The 17,189-nt window shown below is 50.8% G+C and overlaps 1 protein-coding gene across 1 annotated transcript in view; it reads left to right on the top strand.

Annotated features, from left to right (window-relative positions):
- GALNT18 (polypeptide N-acetylgalactosaminyltransferase 18) overlaps positions 1-16,854 on the top strand; it is a 316,828-nt gene extending 299,974 nt beyond the window's left edge. The window contains exons 10-11 of the mRNA XM_045557525.1: positions 4,059-4,223; positions 16,432-16,854. Of these exons, the coding sequence (XP_045413481.1) occupies positions 4,059-4,223; positions 16,432-16,578 (312 nt within the window). The 3' untranslated portion in view covers positions 16,579-16,854. The remainder of the gene's footprint in view (positions 1-4,058; positions 4,224-16,431) is intronic.
- Positions 16,855-17,189: the final 335 nt, after the last annotated feature.

Genomic DNA, 17,189 nt, shown 5'->3' with positions numbered 1-17,189 from the left:
GACTGCCTCCCTTCAGTCTCAGCCACTGTTCGCCAACTGTGTGACTTCGGACATGTTACTTAAGCTCTCTGTGCCTCGGCTTCCTCGTCTACAAAACAGCGGGTAATAGAGTACCTGCCTCACGGAGTTATCACTAGTATTAAATGAGATAAAGCATGGAAATCGCTTCATGTCCAGCCCGTAGCGAGAGGTAAAAACATTTCAGCTTTTATCATCAGGAGTCTGAGTCAGGATATCTGAGCAGCAGTGCTGTTGACAAATGGGCCAGATCTTCGCTGTGGGGCTGTCCTGTGCATTGCAGGATGCTGATGGCATCCCTGACCTCTGCCCTCTAGATGCCAGCAGCTCCCAGTACCGCCCCCCACCCCCCGCCCTGACAACCAAAATGTCTCCAGACATTCCAAGTATTCCCTGGTGGGCAAAATCGCCCCTCATCTAGGGCCACAGTTCTAAGTCACTTCTTGCTTAAACCTTCAAGAGTCCCCATTGCTCAGAAAGCTCAGCCACACTTGCTGGGCCTGGAGGGAAGGAAAGTGGGTATCTCGCATGGAACTACTGCCCTTTTTGTGCTGGGCCATTGATTTATTCAGTCCACTCCTAGCGGGGCTTCTGAGATGTCCAAGTGAGGAGGATGTGAGAGAACCCTCTTCACCAAACCTCTCTCTCTGATCTGCCAGCCTCGTGGTTACCCCAGTCAAGATGCACTTTGTTGTTTGCTTTTTAAATAACAAACAACTGTCGGTCCCTATTATGATTTTCCCAGACTCAGGAGCAATAAACAACTCCGATGACAGCTGTACCCGATAGTAAGTGCAGACATGTCTCTCAGAGCATCTCCCCAGACTCTTCAGAGCAGCTAAGTGGATAAAACCGATTTCGGCTATTACCTGAGTGGCCGCTCGTGTCTGTGGAGCCCACCCTGGAAACAAGAGCCAGGCCTTAATGACAGGGAGGAAGAAGGGGATGGAAGTGGCTGGCTCCCTGCTACCCTTGTCTTGCAGTCCGTACTCCTGAGCCTCAGGAAATCTGTGTCCTGGCACGTAGGTGACTAAGAACCATACTGTCCTAAGGAGGTCATGGTGCATGAACAGGGCACCATCACCCGAGGGCAGGAACAGGTGTGCACCTTTCGGAGGGAGGCCCGGGGGCAGGTGCAGGCTGAGGCCCCACACTGTTGCACGTTCAGGAAAGGCTTTCTGGAGGCTGAGAGTTATCATTCCTATTTCCAAAGTAGCAAGAATTGGGGGAGGTGAGTGAAGGAAGTAGGGACAGTTCTCACATTAGTGTGATCAGGGCCATTATTTCTTGGTACATTCTTGGTTGCCCCAACTTGGCTGTGGCCCCTCCAGGACAGGGACCTTGGCTTTTCTCATCCCTATAACCCCAGAACCCAACTTAGACATTATTTCTTGGTTGAATGGGTGAAATGGATGCAATGCCTAACTGCATGACTGCACCAGTTGTCAACTTCTCCCTCAATTCCAATAAGATGGAAGCCGCAACAGAGCATCTGCTTTCCTCGGTGGTGACCTGGAATCCAGGCCACACAATGGACGGTGTCAGGGCTCCAGTCAGCAGCCCACCCGTTGCCCAGTGTAGCTTTGCCTCTGTGTTCTAGGTATATTTCCATATTGAAACTGGGCATTCTACATTTGGCCTCTGCTCAGAATTTTGGTCACTGTGACCCTTCACCTCTGTTATGGGATGAATGAATCACCTTAGACATTTTGATGTTTACTTACATAGATTCACAGAGCCTGATAACTTGTAAGATGACCTCAGAGAACAGACCTTAGCGGTAACAAGTGTCTTCGGCCTGTCTACCCAGACGCACTCTCCGCCCACTTCCTTCCGCCCTGGGAGGCTGGCTTTATGGAATGGCCCAGTGGGCTCCCATGCTGGTCTCCAGTTGGGTTCTGCCAATGCTCCGGCCCTGCAGAGGATTAGAGTGGGCAAGGGAGGTGAAGTTGGGGTGTTTATTCAGCACTGCTCACCACCACCCCAAAACCTTGAGTCAGCCTTCGCTCACAGGTTCTGGTAACTGCTCTCTCCTTTCATCCCGTTGGGCCTAGGGGTGGTAACAGCTCCATGTTGCTATCCCCAGGAAACTATACTCTCCCTGGTGGTTCCTGACACCCTACTCACACCTTAAAAATTGTACCTTTATCACACACTCCAGATCGCCCACCTGGAGTGTGGCATCTGTTTCCTGCTGAGGTCCTGACTGACACACTGGCCTGAGGGGGGGCCCTGCCTGCCCTACACCCCTTCCTGGGAGCTCAGGGAGACTCTTGAGGGTCGAGACGAACACACCGGGCGGGCCTGCCCTTACCCTGCTCGCCTGCACTGCCTTCTTACCACCTCTGTGCCTTTTGTGGCGTGGCACCCAGGTTTAAAAAGTACTTGTCAACCACCCCCTTTCACTAAAGCAAGAAACATGTCATTTTATCATTTTACCAATTAATCAAAACTATTTTCTGATGAAAATTTTTGAAAATGTCAAGATAACAAGAGAGTCCACCCTAAATATTCTAACCTAAAGCAGAGAACCGTGGGATTTTTGGTTTGCCCAGGGGGCCTAAGCATGTGGGATGGGAAAACAGAGGGTGAGTTCCTTTAGTAAGGGAGGAAAAGAGCTCACAGAGCCCTGTGACTTCCCACTCGCTTGGGATGCTGGTTGGGAACCACCGCTCAAGATTGAGAGAAGTTGCCAAAAGGCCAAGGGGTCATGTAGTTTTCCTCTAGACCAGGCCCAAACCGCAGCCCATGGGACAGCCCCTGTTCTTGTAAATGAAGTGTTGGTGGAACACAGCCATTCGTTCATGTATTTCCTGTGGGTGTGCCTGCACTCTCACAGCTGAGTTGAGCTTTCAGAGACTGCGTGGTCCCCTGGGCAAAAGGAGTTCACAGAGCCAGCCTGACTGCTGTCCTCTGAAGGCTTGCTCACCGGGCTGGCCCCTGCTGGCGTCTAGGAGCTTGGCCTGCAGGCGGATCCCCACCAGCACTGGCAGGAGTGGCTCACTAAGCCTAGACTGATCGTTCAGGCATCTCAGTCAGTTAGGCATACGGCTCATGCTTAGCAGTACGGTTTATGCTTAGCAACCGCTTGCCTTCCGGAAGTGTGGAATTTTGGTATATACCAGGCAGAGGCTGCCTATGTGACCAGCCCCCAGTAAACACCCGGGTGCTGAATCTCTAACACGCTGGTAGACAGCATTTCGCATGTGTTGTCACAACTCGGGGGAATTCAGCGTGTTCTGTGCTACTCCACCGCGAGAGGACCCTTGGGGGCTTGTGCCTGGTTTCTCCAGACCTTGCCAGATGCCTTTTCCCTTTGCTGATTTGCCCTGTATCCTTTCCCTGTAATAAATCACAGTGGTGAGTATAGCCGTAGGCTGAGTCCTGTGAGTCCTCGCAGACGGTCATGGGAACTGGGAGTGGTCTTGGGGACTCCCCAACTCACCCACAGAGCCAAACATATTTGCCATCTGGCCCTTTAAAAAAGCGAGCCAGCCCCTGCTCTGCACGCCTTAATGTGGACAGCAAATGTGCTGCACACCTCCCAGCCCGAAGGGCACTGAGCCCCTGAACGCAAACCCGGGCATTTTGCTCTACACCTACTGACAAATCGCAGTACCTGGCACGAAATATTTATGAGGGAAGGAAGCCAGTGAGTCTGTAAATAATGGATTCAAGAGGTGTTTTTTATACTGTGGGTGGTGAAATAAATTTAAAAGGTTATGGCCAATGCTTTTCAATGAAAGAATAGAATAGAAATTATCAGAGTATATTACATATAGTAAGAATAAGTTTTGGTTCTTGAAAATTTTGTTTTAGTTATGCATGTGGAATAGATACTATACTGGATCATAATTTAAAAGGATTTCTTCTTATTCATTGCAATAGAGAATAATTTGAAGGCCACTAGACATAAAGAATCCAGGGTCTTCCCTAACTGTGACCTCTTTGCCGGCTGCCCGGTGAGAATCACCACCCTCCCTCCCATCTCCCTGGCCACTGGCACTGACCCTCACTCTTCCTCCTCCCTCCCTGCCCAGAACGTGTACTACACGAGCAGTCAGCAGATCCACGTGGGCATCCTGAGCCCCACAGTCGATGACGATGACAACCGGTGCCTGGTGGACGTCAACAGCCGGCCACGGCTCATCGAGTGCAGTTATGCCAAAGCCAAGAGGATGAAGCTTCACTGGCAGTTCTCTCAGGTGACAGAGTGAGGCCGTGGTCAGAAACTGGGAGGGTGATGCAGGGGCTGGGGAGGAGATGGAGGGGAGGCGGGGGACACTTTGGCAATAGTGAGGCTGCGCCTCCAGGCCGATTCTCAGGGATTTGCTGAGTGCCTACCTACTATGTGCCAGGGGTTCATATACAGGCACAGGACGGGGCTGCATTTCCCGCCTTTCTTCCTTCAAGTTAAGAGGCACAGGGAGGCCTGGAGGGGTGTGGTCAGGGAGGCAGCTGGCTGTGTGCCTGGAGAGGAGTGGCTGTTGTTTCTGGGTCAGGCTGGGAGCAGAGTAGGCTTGCAGGCTGGACACAGCAGGGGGATGGATGGACGCACTGGGCCCCGAGGAGGTGAGTGGGGCTCACACCTGAGATTGTCTACAGCATCTGCTGGGCCCTTGTAAATCTTCCCCTTAGGGTCTGTAAATGGGACATTGCAGGAAATTGGTGGTATTGGAATCGGGGTAGGACAGGGCTGTTGGCTTTTTAAAAGACAGGGTACTTACCTTGGAATGTTAAGAATGTGTAGGAGCCTGCTCCATTTAGAAGGAGTGAAAGGCATTCCAAGGAGAGGGAACAGCATGTGCAGAAGTTGTGAGACATCAAAACCCAGGGAACTGCAGATAAGTGTGGCTGGGTCCTGGAGGCACAGCAAGGGGCAGCCAGAGAAGAGCCTGAAAGGGCTACTCGGCCGGGTCACAGGGGCCACAGACTATGGCAGATTTGGTTCTGTGGGAGGTGAGGCTCTGGGACCCCTGGGCGTGTTTAGATCTGCCCCTCTGGCAGGGATTGTGAAGCTGCATTAGAAGGGGAGATTCTAGGAAGGGAAAGAGACAGGATGAAGAGTTAGCAGGAGGCTGAAGTGCAGTTTGAAAGTTCCCTCCTCGCTCTCCTCCATGACCCTGGGGCTCTCAGGGCCCTGCCCAGCCACCAAGATCTCTCAGCACGGGGTCTGAGGCCGACCCTAAGAGCTGAGCGCTTGGTGGTATGGGCTGGGCATGCTGACAGGCAAGGCCAGGGGTCCTTGAGTGTGTGCCTCGGGAGGAATCGCTGTTGTCTCTGGGTGGGGCTAGGCACAGAGTAGGCTTGCTTCAGTAAGAGGGCTGCTTCAGCTCACTGGGAGGAAGAGGAGGATGGGCAGTGGCCTGTGGGCTGTTCTGGAATAGCCCCTGGAAGTCACAGCCCAGCCGGGCACCTGCGGCTCCGGGGACTTGGCATCACCCAGATGTGAGTGAGTGTTCCTAAAGTGAAGTAAGTGCCCCTTGAGAGCCTTCTGTCTGGGAGCCTCAGCCTCTCCGTGTCCAGCCTCATGCAGTTCGATGTGAATAAGCACAGCAATCCCACCTCTTAGATGAGAAATTGAGATGAAGTCACCTGCCAAGATCGCATGGCCTGAGAGGTGTGAAGCTGGCTAAATCCAAAGCCCAGGCTGCCCTTACATCCCAAACCAACACCTGGCACTTCTGCCTCCTTTGCAGCCCTCACAGGGTCCTTGCTACACTGCCCGAGGTGTGTCTCGGCTGGAGAGGCTCAGCCCCATCTCCTGTGCAGACATCTCGGTGCCATGGCTGGTCCCCACCACGCCCCTGTCTCGTCTGCCCATCCCTGACTATGGCAGAGAAGGAAACACTCCTGTAAAATGGGAGTCCTCAAGGCAAAGACACCCCAGATCCAGCTCCCTCCTGCCCTTATCTCAGGCCATGGCCTTGAAAGGTGGCCCCATGCGATTTCTGCATGAATGGACGTAGCAACCAACACAGCAGGCAGCATTGGCCTGTGGGGCTCTGGGCACTGGGCAGTTTCCAACCACTTTAGCATATGTCTAATTTAAACTCCCAGAGTGCCTTGGCAACCACATCTTTGATCCTTTTGCAAGAGGGAACCATTTGGGAACATTATTTTTGAATTCCTAACTTGCAGACCCCAGAGCAGCCACTCTCACTTGATATTTAAAAAATTGACATATGTGAAATTTTTGCTTACTGCAAAATGATCAATATTTATCAAGTGACCTGGAATCCATCCTTGAGCCCCCATTGGTAAGGAGTTGCTATTGGCAAGGCCCAAAGAAGCCAGGAGCCTCTTAAATGATTAAAGTCTTGTGCTTGGGCTAATTTTCTTGCAACAGGTTTTAATCTTTGCAAATTACATGGGGCTCCTACCAACTAGAATGTTCTGGTGCAGAAGTTGGGCTGAAAGGAGCTTTTACCAGATACATTTCAAATCTCCTTTCTGGTTTCAAACACATTATGCATTATTTACCCTCCTGAGGACCACATTTAAGCTCCACATACACTCAGGCTGAATTAATTTCAAAATAATCTAGTGTGATTCTCCCAGGTTCTCCTACAAAGAAGATAGACATTTGCATATCTTAGTGTTCTATCTCATAGCCTGATTTTCTGTTTAACAAATAAAATGAATTTCCTCTAACCCTCACAAGCTCTTCTGAATTTCCAGTGCTTCAGGCTGAACCAGGACAGCATTAGATACTGACACTGAGAAACCACATTTGATGAAAACATCTCTTGGCAACGCTGATGCGCAGGGCTCTGATGAGCAATTTTCCAATGATGAACATTCTTTCCTTCGGTCGTTCATCAAACATTTATTGAGCACAGGGGTTCAGCAGGAGGGGTGCAGACATGAATCAGACATGGCCTCTGCCCTCAAGGAGCTCAAGGGCATGTAAACACACAACACAACAGGATGATGAGAGCAGAAACAGAGTGGTGTGCAGTGTTCTGAGAGCCCAGGATAAGCGGCTCTGTCTGCAGGACTCAGGGATTGCTTCAAGTATGAGGCTTGTTTGATCTAGAACTTAAAAAGTTACAGAAACAGTTTCCAGGCATAGAAAGGGAGAAAAACATCCCAAGTAGAGGCTCTGCCTGGCCAAAAGCATGAAACGGCCGAGCGTATGCTAAGAATACGAATCCCTTGTTCAGTGTGGGTAGAATGTAGAGTTTGCAATGGGCATGAGGGAGGTAAGACTCAGTCGGGTGGGGCAGGTGATGGTGGTTGTTGAAGGCCATGCCAAGATGTTCGGACTTCACCTTAAAAGCAAAGGGAGGGACTAGGGCAGGTTCTTAAGCAGATTTCCATGGTGAGGTCTGGAAAATCCCCCGGGGAACCGAGTGCAGGGTGGATGGAAAGGAAAGGGGCGTGGGACAGGCAGCTGTCGAAGAGGACTTTGAGAAACATTTCAGCAGTCTGTTGGACGTAGCGATGGATGAAATGATGGTAGCTGGGGAAGGGTTGTTAATCCGGGACACTCCCAGCTCCGTGTTTGAAGAACAGGTGTTGAGCAGCCAGCGTTGTCTCCCGCAAGGATGCAACGTGACAGCCAGCTGCTCCCACATCAGCACATGATGAAACATTGTTGATAGCAGCAGTGGTGGTTGTTGCCTTCAGTGATTTTTCCAGCCTGTGACTCCCCCAGGGTTAAAGAATTTCCCAGACTGACTATGCTGTGATTATAACTTCATACGCATTAAGTATATGTCTTTCTATCTTTTGAGAGTGCCCTTCACACTGAGAACTGGGGGATTCTGGGATTCGGCGGTGCAGTGCTAGTGAAGGAGGCATTTGGTCAGTGATCCCTGGACCAGTGGAAGGAGAGGGAGGAGGCAGATACCAGATCACTACAGGGAAGAACCTCGGCAGGATGCCTGTCAAGCAAAGCAGCGGGCTGCCTCCCAGGGGTAACGAGACCGCCTCCATCCCCCAACCACCTCTGTTACTTTCAGTGGTTAAGCACATGCTGGAGTCCTCTCCTCAAAGATGTTATTGAAGGGATTCTGGCCCCAGGAAGGCTGTTGTTATGATGTATGTCCCCTAAGCTTCAACTCCCTGAAAGTCCATCTATCTGTTTGAATGCACAGTTGACAGAATGGGGACGTTTAAGACCAGAAAGTCCCCAGGAGGGTCTGAGCTCTACATGCAACTACCCGAAGGGCTGCCTTGCACGGGGGAGAGCAGGCTTGCCCTGTGTAGCCCTGAGGGAGGACCAGTGGGGGAAATGGAGGAGAGTTTACAGAGCTGCTTTCTCACAGCCATGAGGCTGGTGGCTTGGGGAGGGGGTGATTTCAGAGGGCCATGAGCAGGTCATCGGAGGCTCTACAGCTCCGAATGGAGTTGGGCTGGGTGGCATTAAGGGCTTACTAACCCTGAAATTCTATAATTCTAAGCTCCTGAAGTTAGACTGCAAACCCACTGGGCCAGCCTGAATACAAAGCTCCACAAATTAGAGAATGAGCCGAACTCCTTGTACGAGGCTCTTGATCACACTTGGCAGAATCCTTCCCCCCTTATTTCACCCTATGGCCCTCTGTTCCGTAGCCAGTAGACTACAGGACAGGACTGCGTCTCCCGCTTTCACTGTCTCCAGCACCTAAAGGAAAGCCTGAGACAGAGGAGGCCCCCAGCATGCCGGTGATCCAATGAAGGGGTCCTTTTTAAAAAATTCGCAAATCTTAACCAAAGGCCTCCTGTGTGCCAGGTCTTGTGCTAGGTTTGTGGGAGATCCAAAGCTGAGCAAAATTCTACCCTTAATGACTGTCCTCAGATGCACGCATGCTCACTGCAAAAAAACAAAAAAACCATACTACAGTATTTCAAGGACATTTCTAGGTAATAGTCAAAAAGCCCTGCTTAGTTGGAAAAATCCCTGGGTCCTACAATAAACACTTTTAGGTGGGAGTGGCTCCCAGCTGAGACACACAGACATGCATCAAGTGGGTTACTCAAAGTTACAGGGTAAACGTGCATTTCTTCCTGTAACTTCGGGTTTGGAGGAGGGAGGTGGAAATATTTTATACTAAAACATGTGCATATTTTATGGCATGGAGCACAAATTTGTATGAATATTTTTTTGAAACAGGAGCATTTGATGAAATGTCAGGGTATTCAGAGGGTATTTCATGCCACCCCAGACTCTGGGTTCTGTGGTGGAACCGTTGGCCAGGCCCAGCCGGGAGTCCGAGGGCACACAGGGCAGCCCGCTGTGCGTACTTCGTTCTCAGGGTGGCATTTATGCATTTTCCAAATGGAAGACATTGAGGATAGCAACAGAGATGTCGGTGAATGCCAGGAAAGAAGAGATTTTCGGGACTACAGGGAGACTGCCCGGAAGAGAGCTGAGCCCAGAGCCAAGGCTGTCTGTCAAGGGACAGTTGGCTGTGATTTGTGGGGTCTAATTTGATAATTTGATGCAAGATGAGTAACCCACTCAAAAACGAACCTATTTGCAGAGCAAATTTCCCAGGGAGCACTGCTAATTCTGCCAAAGAATTTCTCTACACGGGAGGAGGAGGAATCCGTGACTTTCTCCCGCTCCAATCCCCAAGTGCTGTCAGCAAGTCCAACTTCGAGAACCTTTTGTGCTGAAAAGAAAAGGCTATAATCGGGTATTTCATTATGGCTCCGGAATCAGTCAGCCTTTCATTTCCATGTCATATGAAGGGGCAAGTGTGGAATTGTCCGGTTTGAGGGACTGACAAAGCTTTGTTTAGGCCCTGAATGTGTTCTTAGTTATTTTTAGTGTATGACAGTCGGCACTTCCCTCTTCCCCCTCATCCCACAGACATCAGGGCCAGGGCCGGGCACCATGGCTCAGCTCCCCACTACCTGGGTGAGACTTTAAAATGTATTTAGCAAACATTTATATGGTGTTTACTAAGTGCCAGGTACTATTCTGTTTATAAATATTCCTTAATCCCCATACAATGTTATAAGGTACTATCTATAATTATCCCCAATTTTACAGATGAGGAAACTGAGGTGCGGAGAGATTAAGTAGTTTGTCAAAAGTTGAGTCTGGGAATTCTGTGGCTGGGGTCCATGCCATGGTGCCTCATCTTGCCTCTGGAGAAGCAGTAGACTGCAGCCCTGGGAGTCCGGGGCTGGGGCCTCCCTGCCGAGCCAGTGTCAGGTGTGTGTGAACTGGCAGGATCCCTGTCTCCTCAGCAAGCTGTCCCCAGCCACCTGCTGTCCCCATGTCCCCTGCCACCTATCCTTTTGCACTTGGTGTTGCAGTTACCCCATGTTCGGTCCAAGAGACCTTCACAGCAATCCCAGGTGAAATCTCCCTCAGGCACAGGTGAGATTAAGAAAGAAACACCAAAATACTTTTTAAGAATACCAAATTACTTGTTGAATAAATCAGATGTTGAATGTTTATAATACAGAAATACCACTTTATTCTACAAAACAGACTTAATCTTAGGATTTCATTAACTAGCCCTAACGTCCCACCCATGCTTTGAAGTATTTGATTACTGATCATTAGCTACTTAACCTGGAAACTCTTGAGCTCACTGTGCTTAAAGCCAAAGACCCACCGGGCTGCTTGCCTGTGGAAAATTAATTAGAGAAGAAAGTGGAATGGGAGCTCTGAAATAAGCAGAGAAGTCTTTGGAATATAGGAGTCAGCACACACACAATCTCTTCGTGAACACCTTGATTGCAAAAGTGAGACCAGCCTCGGCTTAACCCAGATATTCTGGGTACTCTACGTCAGGGCAAAAGCGACCAGCTGGGCCCAACCGTTCCCTGAAAGAAGGCCATGGTTTCTCTGAGGTTCTCAAAGTGAGGTCCCAGACCAGCACCACCTGAGAATTTTAAAAGGTTTCTACACAGTCAAGGAAACAATCACTAGAGCAAATAGACAACCTACAGAATGGGAGAAAATATTTGCATGGTACACATCTGATAAGGGCTAATAACCAGAATCTACAAAGAACTCAAGCAAATCAGTAAGAAAAAGTCAAACAACCCCATAAAAAAGTGGGCAAAAGACATGAACAGAAGCTTTTCAAAAGAAGATAGACTAATGGCCAATAAACATATGAAAAACTGCTCATTACTAATCATTAGGGAAATGCAAGTGAAACCACAATGAGATAGCACCTAACTCCAGTGAGAATGGCTTTTATCAAAAAGTCCCAAAACAACGGGTGCTGGCGTGGATTCAAAGAGAAAGCAGCACTTATACAGTGTTGGTAGGACTGCACGCTAGTATAATCTCTATGAAAAGTAGCATGGAGATACCTCAAAGAACTAAAAGTTGACCTACCATTTGATCCAGCAATCCCACTATTGGGTATTTACCCAAAGGGAAACAACCATTTTATTAAAAAGACACTTGCACTAGAATGTTCATTGCAGCATAATTGCAAAGATGTGGAATCAACCCAAGTGCCCATCAATACATGAGTGGACTAATAAAATGTGGTATATGTATACCATGGAGTACTACTCAGCCATTAAAAAATGGTGAACCAATACCCTTTTGTAACAACCTGAATGGAGACCATTCTCTTAAGTGAAGTATCACAAGAATGGAAAAGCAAACACCACTTTTACTCACTATTAAAGTGGAACTAATTGATCAACACTCATGTACACATGTATATGGAAGTAAAACTCAATGGAAATCAAGAAGGTGCGAGGGGGGAGAAGGGGATGGGTAAAATCACACCTAACGGGTACAATGTGATGGACACACTTATAACTTTGACTCAAACTGTACAAAAGCAATTCATATAGCCAAAACATTTGTACCCATGTAATAATCTGAAATTAAAGAAGAAAAACGCACATTTTCAGGCCACCTCCCACACCTGCTAAATCAGAGGAAGAGGGCAGTGCTCTCTAATTTAACACCCGCCCCCCCCAGGTGACTCTAACTCTTACTCAGCCTACATCCCCAGGAGGAACAGGGCCAGTTAGGTTGGTGCTGGCTGTTCCACGCCTAGCACCACAGACACACCCTTGGGGAAGCTGAGTGCTTGACCATATAATAATCTGTGATCTGCTCCTTGGTGCCCAAAAGGCCCACAGACTGTGGCATCCACATGCCCCAGTGTGCACGTAGTCAGTCCTCTATGTTGAGACAGCAGTCAAGTGCCCCAGAGTGCTGTCTCCTTTTGCAAGTGAGAGGACTGAAGCCCGGAGTGGCTCAGCCACGGGCCTGGGCTCATGCGGCCAAGGCTGGGCTTCTGCTCAGGCCCTTCCCAGTCACTGCTCCAGAGTGGCCCAAAAAGAGGAGGAACTAGGCTGGGGGCTGGGAACCAGCTCTAGAAATTACTATCAGCCTTCTGAATTCTATACATTCAACTTGCGATTTTTTTTAACTGCTGTTTCCATATTTAATTTGGTTTTCATTCCAATTAAGCTCTCTGTGTGCTGTGGTTTCTCTCCTACCACGTTTAATTGCCCTTGTTTAAATTCTTTAATTAAAAGTGTTGTGTGTTTCCAGATCATGTAGTTGTAAGTATTACACAAATAATGTCAGTGACAGGACTGGTAAACCAAGCGACTGTGCCCTTCTCAGGAGGAGGGGACAGCTAAGGGCTGTCTCTGCGTGAAGCCCTAGCCCCAGAGCCATGGGACTGACCCAGAGGCTGCGGGCTGCACCCTGGGTGTTAGGACGGAAGTCGCCTAACAGGTATCCCTGCTTCCTTCCTCCCTGCAATGCTCTGCACCCGACAGAGTACCCAGGGTGACCTGGCTAACGTGTCACTCAGACCCTACAATGGCCAGCCCTGTCTGTCACTCAGACCCAAAGCCCAAGTCTGTTCAATGACCATGAGGCCCTGCACAACCACTCTCTCCTCTTGAGCCTGTCTCCTCCCCAGGGCCCAGAACTGCCCCTGGGCCCTTTCCTCTCCTCCTTCCTCCTCATTCAGACCTGACCTTTAATTAGGATTTTTCTGACCACTTCTCACAATTGCCACCTGCCTCCGGCTCACCACCACCCGGAACCTCTTTCCCTGTCTACATTTTCACGCACAGACTTATCACCTTCTAACATGCTAACAGGCCAAACCCACTCCCCAGACCTCTGAAGCTCACTGAGAGGACCTTTCTCCACCCCAGGTGTTGGCACCACCAGGTCCCTTGGTCCAGTCCACCCACGGCCTCTGAAATAGGTGTGGGGTGGGCTGGGGCTGGCCACGTCCTACTAGGGAACAGTGAAGGGGCAGACCCCTGGGTTCCCGGTGACCGCGTGAACCTGGGCAAGTCTCCCAACCTCTCTGAGCCTCAGTCTCCAGTTAGATAAAATGGGGATAATTGTCATCTCCACCTCTCCAGGCCATTGTAGGAACACGTGACATTGGGCGTGTGAGGCACGGGGCACAGTGCTAGGCAAATGGTGAGTAAGCACCGACTGGCACTACTGTGGTCTCAGGTACAGAGCCAGCAGCAGACGTACAGATAGTGACAACACTCAGCTGCTCCCACAGGGGCTGAACTTGCCAGGCGGCATTGAATGAAGGAACGGAGGGCTTCTCTGTGAGCTTTGCGAATGGACTTTGCCCAGAGAGAGGCAGAGAGCTAGCTTGTTCAGTGAGAGAGGCTGAGGTCTGAGAGCAGGGCAGGGGGAATGCATTGGCCAGAGCTAGCTCTAGCACCAAGGGGCGGCCTGGCCCCTCTCTCCATACCCCAGATGTGTTCCCCTTGGGCACACCAGGGCTCTGCTCAGCATGGCCCCACCGTGGCCTTACAACCCTATTCTAGAAGCTCCTCTCTCAGCCTTCAGGAAGGGGGCTCTCCTTGGCTCCAGACCCACCCGGCAGGCCCAGACATTCTCACTGAGGTTGTGTCCCTTCCACTGGCCTGTCCCCACCCCACTCTTGGCCCCCACCCATTCCTTCCACATTCTTCCAGGAGGCCACACTGGTGGCTTCTGCCCCAGGGTCACCACACTTCCTGTCTTTAGGGTGCTGAGGGCAAGGTTGGGCCAGGGTAGGGCCTGGGAAATGGCAGATGTGAGTCTCCGAAGGACACTTTACTTCTCAGAGACCTCTGCTACCACCTCCCTGTCCCGGCCTTGGCAAGGGGCCCCCACGGGAGGCAGCACATCAGGCTCAGAATGTGCCTGAGTGGCCGGTGGGAAACAGGAGGGCTGTGGGAATTCCACACCCCTTCCCTGATACACGCTCTCCCACACCCCTCGACCCCCTCTGCCATCTGTCCGGGTTCTCGTTCACCACTCAAATCCCTGTGGAGGGAGCTGGAGTTCTTGTTTTAATTTTTTAGTTGAAGAATAACATATATACATATAGAAACATGGATAAAACATACATTCAACTTAATGATTTAAACCCAAACAAATGCTTAGGTCAGGAAATAGCGCACTCCCAGCACCCAGAATCACCCCTGTTACCTCCAGCCCATCCTCTTACCTCCAGCCAATCATCTTCCCACTTCCTTCTCCCCAGAGGTGGCCAGCATCCTGACTGTAACACTGTGGTTTTATTTTGCCTGTTTGGGAAGTTATTTATGTATTCTTTTGTCTGGCTTCTTTTGCTCAACACTGTGTCTATGAGATTTTCCCTTATTGAGTGTAGCTCTAGTGTCCTGTGTTTGTTTTCATTGCTGTATAGTACTCCATTGCATGAATATACCATGAGTTGTTTATCCATCTACTATTGATAGATGTCTGGGCTGTTTCCAGGTTACGGTTTTACAGCCATGTCACAGAAAGCATTCAAGGGCATGTCTTTGGTACACACATTTCTGTTACAATTGTTGGGTCATAGGGGAGTGTATGGCCAACTGGAGTAGATATTGCTGGTTTCCCAGGTAGTGTGAGAACCGAGTGTTAACATTTTCTCTTGAGATGTCAGCCATTGCCCTGGGGATGGTTGTGGCAGACCCAGATGACCTCCTTGCAGAAGAGGTTTGCCACCTCCCCCTCTCACGGTGCACTGCCTACTGTGAGCTGGAGGGATCATAGGATGAAGAGCACCGAGCCAGCTGGGTAGACTGAGGAGGGGAAGTGGAGGGCACAGGTGGGCAATGGAGGTGGTTTCCTGGAGGAAACGGAGCAGGAGCTGGGCTTTGACACGCGGCTGTGGCTTAGCCTGCTGGGGGAGCATGGAGAAGCACCCCAGGCAGAAGGCACAGCTCCTTCAAAGTGCAAATGGGTTCAGAACACTACACGGGCTTTGGTATGGCTGCAGCAAGAGGCGCGGAGCTGGGGGAGCGGTCAGAGATTCGGCTGCAGAGAAAGCCAGCACCGAGCCATGGACGCCTTCCGTGCAGCGCTGAGGAGCTCGGACTTTGCCCTCCAGGTTGAGTGTGCACTTTAGAAAGAGCACCACTCCTGCCTCCGGATGCTGGAAGGGAGGTCCTTTAGGAGGCTGATGGAATTGTCCAGGTGAGAAAAGATGGTGGCCCAAACCAGGGCAAGCGTGATGGCAGAGAGTTGAGGGGACCGTCAGTGCATTGGGTGCTGAGGAAGATGAGCAAATGAAAACGTCCAGGTTTCCCACACAAGTACCTGGTTATTGCCAAGATGGGACACACAGGAGGAGTAGGTTCTTGGGAAGATGTGAGCTTGACCCTATATTCAAGTGCCATTAAGCTGCAGGGCACCCACTCATAATGGTTTCCACCCACCCAAGCAATTCTGCCTGCTCGAGAGGACAAAGTCTAGTCAGCACAACTTTGGGGGTAATTTGGAGATGCTCAAGCTGTCCAGGCTGACGTCCCAGGCTCACAGCCAGCAGCCCCAAAGGATCAAATCCTGGAAGGATCTCACTTAGAACAAAAATTGGGGGTTTCCTCTTTGCTGCTATAGGGCTGATTTTAGGAGAACATCACTTCCTTCAAGGGGCTTTGGGACATAAATCTCATGAGTATGCGTGGCTACAGAACATTCTGGAACATCAATAGCATGGGGGAAAACCATGCATGTCCAAGCAGTCCAGTGGCCTAAAGGACACTATCCAGGAGGCTGCATTGGTTGGGGCCAGCACTGATGACCCCAGAGGTCCAGCTGGGGGCACGGGCCCCAGGAGCAGGGGGTCCTGGGCCTCTGGTGATGCACAAATGCAGGTTGATCACAGGTGGTCCCGAGGAGCTAGGCTTTTCAGAGCGGGGCCCAGCCCCCAGGGTAGGAGCTGTAGGAACAAACCAGCCAGGTACACAGAAGTCGGGTTGGAGAGATCTCTCTTCTAGCAAAGAACTAGGGCATCGTGAAGAAACTGAGGCACATGTTCAGTCTTCCCAAGAAGACCAACACATCAGAGATGGGGGCGCCTGAGGTTCCATGGGAATGGTGACCCCCAGGGATCCGGCCACACCAATAATTCCAGCCCCCACCAGCCACTAGGCCTGAGGCTCCCCAGATCTGCCTGTGTCACCTCTGTGCCCTCTGACCCCGCTCTGTGCCCTGGCTCCTAGGGAGGCCCCATCCAGAACCGCAAGTCCAAGCGCTGTCTGGAGCTCCAGGAGAACAGCGACCTGGAGTTCGGCTTCCAGCTGGTGCTGCAGAAGTGCTCGGGCCAGCACTGGAGCATCACCAACGTCCTGAGGAGCCTGGCGTCCTGACCGCCCGGGCGCCGCCGCCGGCCGCCCCTTTGCTACTGTGTAGCACGTGCTGCGACGTTGCCTGCTGTCTGCGTGGGGTTGTCTGGAGTCTGGGGGAGCCAGGCAGGGGGGCCCCCAACAAGAGCTTTTTATTTCCTATTCAATTTTCATGGAGTTTATAGCAAGATGCTGAATGGTAGGTGAGGGGATAATTATCATAAACTATTTTACAGCTGTAAATAGGGGACAAATGGAAAATATTTATAACTGACAATAAAATATGATTGATTAAGAAAAGGGTTTTGCAGTCCTTTGGTGCTCTGTGGTGCTTCGTGCCTGGCTCCTCTGCATCTGGAGTTCTTGTAGCCAAAGATGTGTCCCTGTGTGCCCTTCCCGCCTCCCGTCCCCGAGACGGAGGCTGTAGAGCCCTGGAAACAGCGGGCGCCTGTAGTGCAAGCTTCCAGCCTTCTCTGTGAGGCCCAAGGCAGCAAGAAGGGCACTGTGACCTCGGGCCCCAGTCCAGAGGGAAGGTCCCCTCTGCCTCTCCCACAGCAGGTGCGTCCTCTGGAAGGCAGCCGCAGTTCTTCAGTCCTGGAGAATCCGAGACAGCCCATTGCCACTGGAGTGTCACA

The sequence above is a fragment of the Lemur catta genome, chromosome 7, assembly GCF_020740605.2.
Source record: "Lemur catta isolate mLemCat1 chromosome 7, mLemCat1.pri, whole genome shotgun sequence".
Classification (NCBI taxonomy): Eukaryota; Metazoa; Chordata; class Mammalia; order Primates; family Lemuridae; genus Lemur; species Lemur catta.
This window is presented reverse-complemented; position numbering and strand designations above follow the sequence as displayed.